Source organism: Erythrolamprus reginae, chromosome 3, assembly GCF_031021105.1.
Source record: "Erythrolamprus reginae isolate rEryReg1 chromosome 3, rEryReg1.hap1, whole genome shotgun sequence".
Taxonomy (NCBI): Eukaryota; Metazoa; Chordata; class Lepidosauria; order Squamata; family Dipsadidae; genus Erythrolamprus; species Erythrolamprus reginae.
The window spans coordinates 256,795,256-256,808,778 of record NC_091952.1 but is presented as its reverse complement, the minus strand read 5'-3'; the positions used below and the strand labels follow the sequence as shown (position 1 = coordinate 256,808,778).

The 13,523-nt window shown below is 44.4% G+C and overlaps 1 protein-coding gene across 1 annotated transcript in view; it reads right to left on the bottom strand.

The window, feature by feature from the left end:
• Window positions 1–8,549, bottom strand: part of LOC139166042 (maestro heat-like repeat-containing protein family member 6) — a 36,893-nt gene extending 28,344 nt beyond the window's left edge. Inside the window, 5 exon segments of the mRNA XM_070749303.1 lie at window positions 3,291–3,443; window positions 7,891–8,297; window positions 8,329–8,403; window positions 8,406–8,429; window positions 8,432–8,549. Coding sequence (XP_070605404.1) covers window positions 3,291–3,443; window positions 7,891–8,297; window positions 8,329–8,403; window positions 8,406–8,429; window positions 8,432–8,549 — 777 coding nt within the window.
• Window positions 8,550–13,523: the final 4,974 nt, after the last annotated feature.

The following is a 13,523-nucleotide window of genomic DNA, read 5'->3' as shown; positions in this document are numbered from 1 at the left end:
AACTTTTCAAGATACGAACCCGGTGTTTAAGATTTTTTTGCCTCTTCTTCCGAACTATTTTCACCTTACGAACCCAAGCAGCTGCTGCTGGGATGAAGGGGTTTCTTTTTCCCCCCTTTTTTGAAGAAAGAAAAGGGAGGGGCTGCTTGGAGTAGGAAAATTTTGCCGAGAACAAGGTGCTTGCAAAGGAATTGAAAGGGTGTCTTTTTAAGAAAGAAAAGGGAGGAGGGAGGGGCTGCTTGGAGTAGGAAAATTTCGTGGAGAACAAGGTGCTTGCAAAGGAATTGAAAGGGTGTCTTTTTAAGAAAGAAACGGGAGGAGGGAGGGGCTGCTTGGAGTAGGAAAATTTTGCCGAGATCAAGGTGCTTGCAAAGGAATTGAAAGGGTGTCTTTTTAAGAAAGAAAAGGGAGGGACGCCCCCCTTGCCTTTCTTCCTTCCCACTCAACCCTTTAGCCTAGCCTTGCTTCTTCCACCCGCCCCCTTTAGCTGCTCCTCCCTGCCCTCTGTTCGCCTCCCTTCTAAAGTTTGGGATTTTCCTGAAGGATTTGCACGCATTATTTGCTTTTACATTGATTCCTATGGGAAACATTGTTTCATCTTACGAACTTTTCACCTTACGAACCTGCTCCTGGAACCAATTAAGTTCGTATGATGAGGTACCACTGTACTTCTTATTTACACTATTAACTGTATTCTATCTTTAATATACATATATCATACTGGTATCTCACTAGTATCACTACAACTATCTCAATTACAGTAACTCACAGGAACCAACAGATCAATACAGCAACTTCAGAGCACACTTCACACAGAGCAAGGTCAGAGAGCAAAGAGCAGAGAGCAGAGAGAGCAATACTAAAGCTGTTGCATATCTAAATACTTATCACCCAATGAGGTTGCTGCATGCTTAATTGCCTCAGAATAACTCAGCATTCTCTACGTAGGCCTTCCTTCTGCATTGAGATATAAACTCAAGATATGCTCAATCCTGACACCCCTGAAACATGCACACACGTGTGTGTGTGAGATTCCACTTCTGTGCATGCGCCCGAAGCTAAATCTCATGCGACTTCGGCTATTTTCGCCAATTTTTCACTTTTGAACATGCGTGGAAGCAAAAACATCAGTGAAAATTGCTGAAATTGTGCAAGAGTTTGCTTTGGGCACATGCGCAGAACCGCAGTCTTGTGAAGGGGGCAAGTGGGGCAGGGGCACGCATGCCTACGCTGGCCTCGGGAAGCACCAAGGAGGTGTACCAATAGGTCCTTCACTGATAGCAGGTATAGGTATGGCATAAACATGAACCAAGGGAGTAAATACAGATTAATAGGGACAGTTGGACAGGGATGGTAGACATGCTGATGAACATAAGAACATAAGAAGAGCCCTGCTGAATCAGGCCAAAGCCCATCGAGTCCAGCATTCTGTATCACACAGTGGCCCACCAATTGTCCATGGGGATCTTGAGCATGAAGAGAAGGCAAGACCCTCCCTTTCCTCTGACCCCCAACAAATGGGACTCAAGGGAACCCTGCCTGCCTCAAGCAACATAGAGGCGGCACATGGACAGATCTTTCAATCACCACCTATGATACACTTGGCATCCATGAATCTGTCTAATCCTGCCTTGAAGCTCTCCAGGCTGACAGCTGTCACGACCTCTTCTGGAAGGGAATCCCATCAACCAAGGACCATCTGGGTGAAGAAATATTTCCCTTGATTTGTCCTCACTTTCTTACCTATGAGCTTTAGGGAGGGCCCCTTCATCCTAGTATTGTGTGATAGAGAAAATAATTTTTCTCTATCCACCTTTTCTATCCCATGCAGGATTTTATGCACTTCGATCGAGTCACCCCTTTAACGCCGTCTTTCAAGGCTGAAGAGACCAAGGTGTTGCAACCTGGTTTCATAAGGGAGGGGCGCCATTCCCTTGATCATTCTTCTTGCCCTTTTTTGCACCTTTTCCAGTTCCATTATATCCTTCATTAGGTGTGGTGGACCAGAGCTGTACACAGTGCTCCAAGTGTGGTCTCACCATCGATTTGTACAGAATCAAATGCACTTATGCCTGCCTCCTTTACGGACCTTGTAGTGAGTCTGCGATAGACAGTTTGTGGTTGAAGTTGTAGGGTGTGTGTGCAGTGGTTAAGAGTGCAGCACTGCAGGCTACTTCACCTAACCGTAGTTGTAGTTTAGCGGTTCAAATCACACCACTAGCTCAAGGTTGGTAGATCTATCTGTCTATCTCTATCTATCTATCTGTCTGTCTGTCTGTCTGTCTGTCTGTCTTTCTGTCTGTCTGTCTGTCTGTCTCTATCTATCTATCTATCTATCTATCTATCTATCTTATCTATCTATCTTATCTATCTATCTATCTTATCTATCTATCTTATCTATCTATCTCTATCTATCCATCCATCCATCCATCCATCCATCTATCTATCTATCTATCTATCTATCTATCTAGTCTGTCTGTCTGCCTATCTATCTATCTATCTCTGTCTGTCTGTCTGTCTGTCTATCTCTATCTATCTATCTAATCTGTCTGTCTGTCTGTCTGTCTGTCTATCTATCTATCTATCTGTCTCTTATCTATCTATCAATCTATCTATCTATCTATCTCTTATCTATCTATCTATCTATCTATCTATCTCTTATCTATCTATCTATCTATCTATCTATCTATCTCTTATCTATCTATCTATCTATCTATCTCTTATCTATCTCTGATCTATTTATCTATTTATCTATTTATCTATTTATCTATCTATCTATCTATCTATCTATCTATCTATCTATCTATCTATCTATCTATCTATCTATCCATCCACCTATCTATTTATCTAAGAGCTGAGATGGCACAGTGGTTAGAGTGCAACACTGCAGGCAACTTCAACTTATTGCTAGCTGTACTTCAGCGGTTCGAATCTCCCCACCGGCTCCATATTTACTCCCTTCCTTTCAAGTTGGGTCAAATGAGGATCCAGATTGTTGGGGGAAAGAGGTTGACTCTGTCAATCACATAGGGAGGGCTGGAAAAGCAGTATAGAACTCTACATGCTATTGCTATCACTGTCTTTAATCAACCAGTCAACTGCTGAGCCACTGGTGGACTCCATAGGTCCCCACAAACATGGAATTCAACCCTTCCCAAGAAGATTTTGGGGAAAGAGTTGGAGAAGACCCACCACACACACAAACACACACACAAACAAACGGTGCAGTCTTGAATTTCTTGCTGGAGAGCCCGTCTTCTGGCTGGTTCAGACTTTAAGGAACTTCTCACCTTGTCCTTCAAATCCATTTTCTGCTCGTGCAAAACCACCATGAGTTGCCCCGCAGTTTCGTTCAGGACGGCCTCGTCGCAGTTCTTCATGTTACTCACCATGGACAAGAGGACGTCCGCGGGAGAAGCCCAACCAGTTGTGACCTCTGGTCCCTGCAAGAAACAGGAGGAAACTGTCCGGATGTATACGGAGCTACACAGGAGGACTTAGTGAGATACCAGAATATAATGTGGCAATAAATGAACCCGTGCAGATTAAATAACGAAGACACATTTGTAGAAAACAATGTTAAATAGTTTTACTCTTCAGTGCAATCAAAAATATTTTCAGTCTCAGTCTTCTATGTACAGGAACTTTACTTTAGCTATATTAAGCTTACGTACAAGTAGATACTAAACCAATCCAGGTTTCTAGTAGAAAATGATAATGGTAATGGTAATGGTAATGATAATGATAATGATAATGATAATGATAATGATAATGATAATGATAATGATAATGATAATGATAATGATAATGATAAATGATAAATGATAAATGATAAATAATGATGATGATGATGATGATGATGATAATGATAATGATAATGATAAATGCTAATGCTAATGCTAATGCTAAATGATAATGATAATGATAATGATAATGATAAATGATAAATGATAAATGATAAATGATAAATGATAAATGATAATGATGAGTCTGCGGAGAGGGGCGGCATACAAATCTAAATAATAAATAAATAAATAAATAATGATAATGATAATGATAATGATAATGATAATGATAATGATAATGATAATGATAATGATAATGATAATGATAATGATAATGATAATGATAATGATAATGATAATGATAATGATAATGATAATGATAATGTATTAGATTTGTATGCTGCCCCTCTCCGTATATTCAGCTTACGTACAAGTAGATACTAAACCAATCCAGGTTTCTCCGTATCACTATCACTACTCTACTCAATATTTAACTCACGCTCAAACGGCTCCAGCCAGCCAACTAATAACCACCACCATCAACAGCAGACAACAGCAGACAATCATGGTAAAGTTGATTTGCATCTTATAATGCTCTGGCCCAATCAAATTGCAGTTCACACCCTGTGTTTTGGTCTCCTAGGCCAGCGTACTCGGAACCCGAGTCTGATAGCGAGGAGGTTGGAGAGGATGTGGGGTCAGAGACTGAAAGCCAACCAGGGCCTGTTGCACCTCCAGAGGTGTCCATGAGTGACTCAGGAGAAGAGGAAGAGCCTCTTCTCGATACAAGAGTGCGCAGGGGTGTCAGCAGACAGGACTGGCTGAACAGGAAGAGGTCTATGCATGAATAGCTCTCTAGAGCAGTGATTTTCAACCTTTTTTGAGCCGCGGCACATTTTTTACATTTACAAAACCCCGGGGCACATTGAGCAGGGCGGGGGGGGGGCGCTAAAAAAAGTTTGGAGAAAAAAATTCTCTCTCTCTCTCTCCCTTCCTCTTTCTTTCTCTCTCTCCATCCCTCTTTCTTTCTCTTCCTTCCTTCCTCTCTTTTTTGCTCTCTTTCTCTCCCTCCTTTCCTACCTCTGTCTTTTTCTCTCTCTCCTTCCCTCCCTCTCTTTCTCTCTCTTGCTTTCTTTCTCTCTCTTGCTCTCTCTCTCTTGCTCTCTCTTGCTTTCTTTCTCTCTCTTGCTTTATCTTTTTTTCTCTCTCTTGCTTTTTTTCTCTCTCTGAGCTTCGCGGCACACCTGACCATGTCTCGCGGCACACTAGTGTGCCACGGCACACTGGTTGAAAAACACTGCTCTAGAGCAGTGATTTTCAACCTTTTTTGAGCCGCAACACATTTTTTAAATTTACAAAATCCTGGGGCACACCACCAACCAAAATGACACAAAATGACACTCTAACACAGTACATATTATACATATAATTAATAATATAGTTTCTAAATGTATTTATACTCACTTAGTGTGAATAGGATAGACATAACCAGCTGAGGCTGAGGCTTCATCTAGTGGTGGCAACATTTACCTCCAGTCCTGACCAGGATTAGAAATCGGGACCACGGGGAGGAGTAGCAGCTTCAACTACTCACCGCAGCCACGCAATGACAAGTGTGTGGCAGCCCGAGCGGGGACCTTCTTGAGTGTGGATGAGAGGCGGCCTGCTATTGTCTCATCGCTAGTGGTCGGGATGAATCCTAGAAGGTGATTGGTCAGGGAGCGTTCCCTGTGCCTCCACTCTTCCTGTCGCTGATAGCTGGAGGGATTGTGAAGGGAATGTTTATGTTCGGATGGAGACGGCTGGCGGCGGGCCGGATAAATGGCCTCCACGGGCCATATCCAGTACATAGGCTATAGTTTGGAGACCCATGTTTAATTTCCCCACGGCACACCTGACTATGTCTCACAGCACACTAGTGTGCCGCGGCACACTGGTTGAAAAACACTGCTCTAGAGCATTTAGCCACACCTTATGGCAAAAGAAGGGGGAGTCTCGTGACAAGTGATTGAGGAAGTCAATGTTCAATATGAGAGATGGACAATCTGATCATGCTCGGGATCTCTTTCTGTGATTTACAAAATGAAAAACCAAAAACTGTGTCTTCAGACAGCCTGCCAATTCAGCATGAGTCATGGTTAATTAGAGAATTAATCAAAGAAAATTATTTGGGGAGTTCTTAGAGGCTTTAATGCCCGAGACTTTAATTAACAGCCGATACATCAACAGACTGGATTCTTGCTTTTGCTTAACATATAATCTTTCACCTCGTCCCATCGCTCCATCAGTTTCTCCAGTTTGTTTTCATTAAAGTTGTTTAATCTTATTTCCATAATTTCAAAGTGAATGTGATCCACCATGTACCAGTATCAATTCTGTCATGTCCATTCTTCAGCCTCTTTCCAACCCAATACCACTAGTGCTTGAGCGCTTTCCACTGCTGCAGTTTTTATTTCTTTAAAATCTTTCAGTTCTCTTTGTTTAACTGATACAGCTATTTCTTTTGTAATTATCAACTTAAAGTTTAACATCTTATTTATTTCGTTCTGCACTTCCTTCCAGAATTTCTGAACTTCAGCACACTCCCAGAACATACGCATAATTCAAAGTGTTGGTAATGACCTTTAAAGCCTTTCATGGCATTGGGCCAGAATACCTCCGGAACCACCTTCTACCGCACGAATCCCAGGGGCCGATAAGGTCCCACAGAGTTGGCCTTCTCCGGGTCCCGTCAACCAAACAATGTCGTTTGGTGGGCCCCAGTGGAAGAGCCTTCTCTGTGGCAGCCCCGGCCCTCTGGAACCAACTCCCCCCAGAGATTAGAACGGCCCCCACCCTCCTTGTCTTTCGCAACTTACTTAAGACCCACCTTTGTCGCCAGGCATGGGGGAGTTAAGTTATCCTTTCCCCCTAGGCTACTACAAGTTATGCATGGTATGTTTGTGTGTATGTTTGGGTTTTTTTATAATAAGGGTTTTTTAGTTGTTTTTATTAATTGGATTGTTCATGTTGTTTTACCACTGTTGTTAGCCGCCCCGAGTCTGCGGAGAGGGGCGGCATAAATCCAATAAATAATAATAATAATAATAATAATAATAATAATAATAATAATAATAATAATAAAAACTCCTTCTCTGGAAGTGTGCAAGTTGTGATGGTGTGTAATACCATTTATGTAAAATTTTCCTTCTCATCTCTCTAACTCTTGTATTTTTAATTTTTTGTATGTTTTCTACTATATCTTTCATCTCTCTTTCGTCAATTTGTAATTCATTTTGCCAACATCTTGTCAGACCTTTTATCACTCCCTCTTCTGCTTGCAATAACATTCTGTATATATTACTTGCCTGTGCTTTTGCATCATTACTCTTTTCTTTTAATATTTTCTCAAAGCAATTTTCTTCTCTCGAGAATGCTTCCTTATTCTCACTTTTATTTAAATATTTACTTATTGCATTTATCTGCAGCCATTTCTGTTGGCCCAACCAGGTCTCGGAAACAGTGCTTTTGCTGAGATATTTTATACCGTTATCCTTTTTGTTAGTAAAATACAGTATTACAAATTATATGCTTAAAACTTGTGTATGGACCTATTTCTTTGGGAGCTCATCATTGGGACCAGGCAACCCATCATCACCACTACCGGAACAGTCCCGGGGACTGGCGCAGGCATGCGCAGGTCTGGCGGTCGGTCGGGCATGCAACGGCATGAGATTCAGTTTCTGCCAAATCTTGCGTGAGGATGGACGCATGGGTGAGATTTTTGGTGATTTTTACCGGTATTATTGTATCCAAAAATTCACCGGTATTACATTGTCCAAAAAAATCACCGAAAATTGCTGAAATCTCTCATGCACGCATCCACGTGTGAGATTTCACTCTCCGGTGCATGTACAGAAGCCAAATCTCACGCCCACCTGCCGGTCAGCTGGAGTTGCGCGCACAGCTCCATTTTCACTACCGGGACATTGTACCACCCTGTGACCGGCTGCAACTCGCTATCGATCGGGATAGAACACCCAGACTCGTGGACTCGTTCAAAGAAGAAGATGATTGTGAGGAGGGACATTCAGGGACAAGCCTCTCCCAGGAGAACTACCGATACCTGAACACTTTCTTTTTCCTCCTCCTGGTTTAGGCAGGGGACCCCTAAAGGCCCCAGGTCCACTCTTTCTCCAGAGCTTTTGGGGGCTTCCGTCTTGCTTTCTTCCTGCACCTGAGCTGGTGCCTCCAGACCCACCAGGCCCAGGTCCTCTACCTGTTCTCCAAACGCAGAGCCGTTCGCGCCCGACGTCTCCTCCAAGGTTGGTTCCCGACAACGGACGGCTTGGTCATCCACAGACAGGAGGAGGTCCGGTTTAACAGCATGAAGGAACCCAAGATGGACTTCCTCAGGGTCTATATTTGGATTGGAGGTCGTTTCCATCCAGGCGTCGAGCTCGTCTGTCGCGTGGGACATTTTGAAGACCTTCTGCTTGGGGTTTCTTCCGCAGGGCTTTGGAAAGGACTTTCCTCCCGCAAGAGGTGAAGGAGAGGGCTGAGCGGAAGGGAGAGGAGGAGGAGGAGCTTCCCTTCAGACGCAGGAAGGTCAACGGTCCCTCCAAGGCCTCAGAAGTTCTCCAGGAGCAATAAGAAGGTCTTCCTTCTCTCAATAAGTTCAATCTATTGACCTAGGCAAAAAAAAAATAAAGAAGGAAAAGGAACAAAAGAAAGAGAGACATAAATAACACTCACTCTATTTGGAAGAATAAAGAACATTTGCATAGGAACCTAAGAAGAGCTCTGCTGAATCGGGCCAAAGCCCATCAAGTCCAGCATTCTGTGTCCCACAATGGCCCCCCAATTGTCCGTGGGGATCTTGAGCAGAAAGAGGAGGCAAGATGGGTCCCGTCAACTAAACAATGTCGCTTGGCGGGACCCAGAGGAAGAGCCTTCTCTGTGGTGGCCCCGACCCTCTGGAACCAACTCCCCCCAGAGATTAGAATTGCCCCCACCCTCCTTGCTTTTCGTAAGCTGCTCAAAACCCACCTCTGCCGTCAGGCATGGGGGAACTAAGATACACTTCCCCCTAGGCCTTTACAATTTTATGTATGGTATGTATGTATGTATGTATGTATGTATGTATGTATGTTTGGTCTTTATATAATGGATTTTTAACTGCTTTTTTAGTATTGGATTTTGTTGTACTGTTTTACTGCTGTTGTTAGCCGCCCCGAGTCTGCCGAGAGGGGCGGCATACAAATCCAATAAATAATAATAATAAAAAAAAGACCCTTTCCCTTGACCCCCAATTTGCAGTTTGAAGTGATGGGTCCTCGGTACTTTTGGAGCTAGGTTGTTTTCTTGCAGACGTTTCATTACCCAACTAGGTAACCGCATCAATGCTAATAGGGAGTGGAGTTTGTGGAGGGGGGGAGGCAGAGGAGGAGGAGAAGGTGGTGGAGGAGGAGGACCAGATTATCTCCGTGACCGCCTTCTGCTGCACGAATCCCAGCGACCAGTTAGGTCCCACAGAGTGGGCCTTCTCCGGGTCCCGTCAACTAAACAATGCCGTTTGGCGGGGCCCAGAGGAAGAGCCTTCTCGGTGGCGGCCCCGGCCTTCTGGAACCAACTCCCCCCGGATATTAGAATTGCCCCCAACCTCCTCGCCTTTTGTAAGCTCCTTAAAACCTACCTCTGCCACCAGGCATGGGGGAACTGAGATATTCTTTCCCCCTAGGCCTTTACAATTTATGCATGGCAGGTTTGTTTGTAGGGATGTTTGGTTTTACAATAAGGGTTTTTTATTTGTTTTAGTATTGGATTTACATGCTGTTTTTTATTGTTGTTGTTAGCCACTCCAAGTCTATGGAGAGGGGCGGCATACAAATCCAATAAATAAATAAATAAATAATAATAAATAAATAAATAAGTGGAGGAGGAGGAAGAGGAGAAGGAGAAAGGAGGAAGAGGAGGAGAAGCAAAAAGGAGGAAGAGGAGGAGGAGGAGGAGGAAGAGGAGGAGGAGGTGGTGGTGGAGGCGGAGAAGGACGACAACCACTGTGGAATCTCAGCTTGGTTGTTTTCTTCCAGACATTTCATTACCCAACTAAGTAACAGCATCAGTGCTAGAAGGGAGTGGAGTTTGTGGAGGGGGAGAGGCAGAGGAGGAGGAGAAGGTGGTGGAGGAGGAGGAAGTAGAGGAGGAGGAAGTGGAGGAGGAGGAAGAGGAAAAGGAGAAAGGAGGAAGAGGAGGAGAAGGAGGAAGAGGTGGTAGTGGAGGAGGAGGAAGAGGAGGAGGAGGAAAAAGTGGAGGCAGGGGGAAGAAGATAAGGAGGAAGAGGATGAGGAAGAAGAGGAGGTAGAGGAAGAGGAAGAAGAGGAGAAGGAGGAGGAAGAAGAGTTGGAGGACTGTGGAGTCTTCGGTGCTCTCTGAGCTTGGTTGTTTTCTTACAGGCATTTCATTACCCAACTAAGTAACATCATCAATATACATACACATACAGTTTATATGGTAGATAATTTATATTTTGGTGTGCCTGTGTGTACATATGTACACAGGGCATATATACACAGAATTAAATAGTATATTTTGGATGTTCAGTAGTAGTAAAAAGAGAGGGAAATTGTCTCTCTTTGAGGCGAGGGGAGGCCAGGCACCCTAACCCTAACCCTTGATGTGAGTAACGTCAAATTGGCCACCTTTAAGCCAGTCACATGGCCTTTAAGCCCTCCCACGTGGTCCCATGGCTGGCAAGCCCCAACCCACAGTGGGGTAGTAAAAAGTTTTACAGCCCTTCACTGCTCTGCACACTCCTTAACAGGCAGACTCTCAAATATTGCTATCATGTCTCCCCTGGTCCTTCTTTTCATTAAACTAGATGTGCCCAATTCCAGCAACTCTTCCTCCTATGTTAGGGATGGCGAACCTATGGCGCAGGTGCCACAGGTGGTATGCGGAGCCCTATCTGCTGGCACACGAGCCGTTGCCCTAGCTCAGCTCCAACGGGCATGTTTTTGCCGGCCAGCTGCCGTCCTCGGAGAGGGATGGCGTATAAATCTAATAAATTATTATTATTAATTATTGAAGGAAAAATCCATTGTGTATAAAATAATTTAAGTTTTATCTTAAGAATATCAGTATTTGCTGTCTGTAGTTTCTGTCTTTAACAAGATTAGGATTTCCTGTTTTTCCTTATCTTGTGACTGTCATTTTGGGATCTGTTTTTAACAAGATAAATGTTTGCTGATTAACAAGATAAATGTTTGCTGTTTACCCAATAAACTATATAAGGTGCTATTCATCTCCAGAAGAAAGAAACAGGATGTAGACCATATTTAGGCAAGGAATTCTGTGTACCCTGTGATAAGTTGAGGAATTCTATGTACCTTTGTGACTTGTAAAACCTATATAACCTGCTCTTTAGCTTCTGTACAAGAGTCTCTTCCCTTGGGAAGAGTACCCGCTTTGCAAACCGTTTTTGGTATCCCCAGAGAGAATAAACATTTCTGTTCTCTTTGTCCAAACGTCTCGCGTGAACTTTTTCATAAAATTTCAGCTCTGGGAGGGCGTTTTTGGCTTCCAGAGAGCCTCCAGGAGATGGGAGAGGGCCTTTTTATCCTCCCACGGCTCCAGGGAAGGCTTTGGAGTCTGGGGAGGGCGAAACAGGAGCCTACTGGGCCCACCAGGAGTTGGGAAACAGGCCATTTCCGGCCTCCAGTGGGACTCCAGGGGGCGGGGGAAGCTGTTTTCGCCCTCCCCAGGCATTGAATTATGGGTGTGGGCACTCGTGCATTTGTGCATGCTCACACTCTTTCGGCACCATCAGTGTCCTATGTCTTAGTCTCCAGTCCCCTAACAGCTAATAGGTTCTCTGGGAAGGATGGCACCGTTGAAACTGGGCTTTCTTAGGAGGCCTCACCCGTCTTCCTGCTTTCTCACCGTCGGATCACTTCTCCACCTGGAGAAAGCAAGATCCTTCCTCTCCTGGTTTTCCTCCATTGAAAAGGGAGAGGAGAACTATTCGCTTCTGAAAGATCTGGAACCCGACAGAACCATGACGATTCTGCCATCACAGAGGCTGCTCAAGAAGTGAGGTTCAGAGCAGGTGGAACCGAATTGTAACTGAGGAGGCTTGGTGGGACGAGATCGCCAGATCATAAACTGGATCTTTCTTTCTTTCTTTCCTTCTTTCTTTCCTTCCTTCGAAGTCAGCAAAGCAGGCAGGAAATACAACAATCAGATAATCCTCCACAATGGCCAAACCCACAGGCTGCTCTTTATAGCAGCCTCACTAATGACCACAGCCCCACCCAACCACAGGTGGCCTCATTTTCTGTGATAATCTCTCAGTTGTTGTTGCCTATCGCGTGGCTGTATCATTAACTCTTGTTCTGAATCCAAGGAGGAGCTAGATAATTGATCTCCTTCTGAGCTGTCTGCCCCACTCTCCTCCTCCCTGTCACTCATGTCTTCTTGGTCAGAGGAGCCTTCATCAGCAGAGTCCACCGGGAGAAAAACAGACCTGCGGCAGGTGGATGTCTCCCCCACATCCACAGGCCTTGGGGCAGGAGCTGGGCCAGAGCTAACCACAACACCTTTTCCTCCTTCCTTCCTTCTCTTCCCTCCCTCTCCCTTCCTTCCCTCCCCCTCCCCTTTCTTTCATTTCTCTTTCCCTTCCTTCCTTCTCTTCCCTCCCTTCCACTTCCTTCCTTCCTTCCTTCCACCCCCCCTTCCTCTTCATTCCTCCCTTCCTTTCCCTCTCCTCCCTCCCTCTGCTCTGAGCTTGGGTGTTTACTTTCAGACATTTCATGACCCAAACAACTAACATCATCAGTGCTTCATTGCTGCTCTGTTTCCTAACACATCCGCCCTTTTCACCTAGCTGTTTACTTGGACCTTGTTCCTGGCTGCTTGTAGTGGGAAAACGTTTTGCAAAATAAGGCTCTAGTCCTCTCCGCCCCAGGGCCCTTTGCACTATCCAGTCACCTTCAATCGCTCCAGAGTATTCATAGGGGCCTCTGGCTGTCAAAACACTTCCTGGCTCACAGCGTTCATGCTTTGTGTATGTTAGGGAGTGTGCAGAGTACTCTCTGAGTGGTCAAAGATATACGTACACAGAGGAAACATGGACGTCCAGCCGATAGACCAGAAATACAAGTAATAATTCAGCCATACAATCCAGTTACATTTAGTGCATAAAATATTATTTGACTGAAAGAGTAGTAGATGCTTGGAACAAACTTCCAGCAGATGTGATTGGTAAATCCACAGTAACCGAATTTAAACATGCCTGGGATAAACATAGATCCATCCTAAGATAAAATACAGGAAATAGTATAAGGGCAGACTAGATGGATCAGGAGGACTTTTTCTGCCGTCAGTCTTCTATGTTTCTATGTTGTTGTTGCTGCTGCTGAGGATTTTTATTTTATTTATTTATTTATTCATTCATTCATTCATTCATTTATAAATAAGAGACCAACCATACAAACAGACATACCATGCATACATTTTATAAGGGACATTTATCTGTTTATTTATCTGTTTGTTTTGTCATGTGCCTATTGGTGGCATGCAAAGATGTAACAATGACAGTGGGGGTGACCTTGGACTCTGGAGACCCTGCAAAAGGCGCCCCCTTCCCCCCAAGGAGACTCCTGGACAAACGTGGCAGCTCTGGATGGCAGAAGAGGAAAATGCAGGGTGGGGAGAGAAAAAAACCTTGGCTTGAGGTGGTTGGGGGGGGGGGGCAAGCCA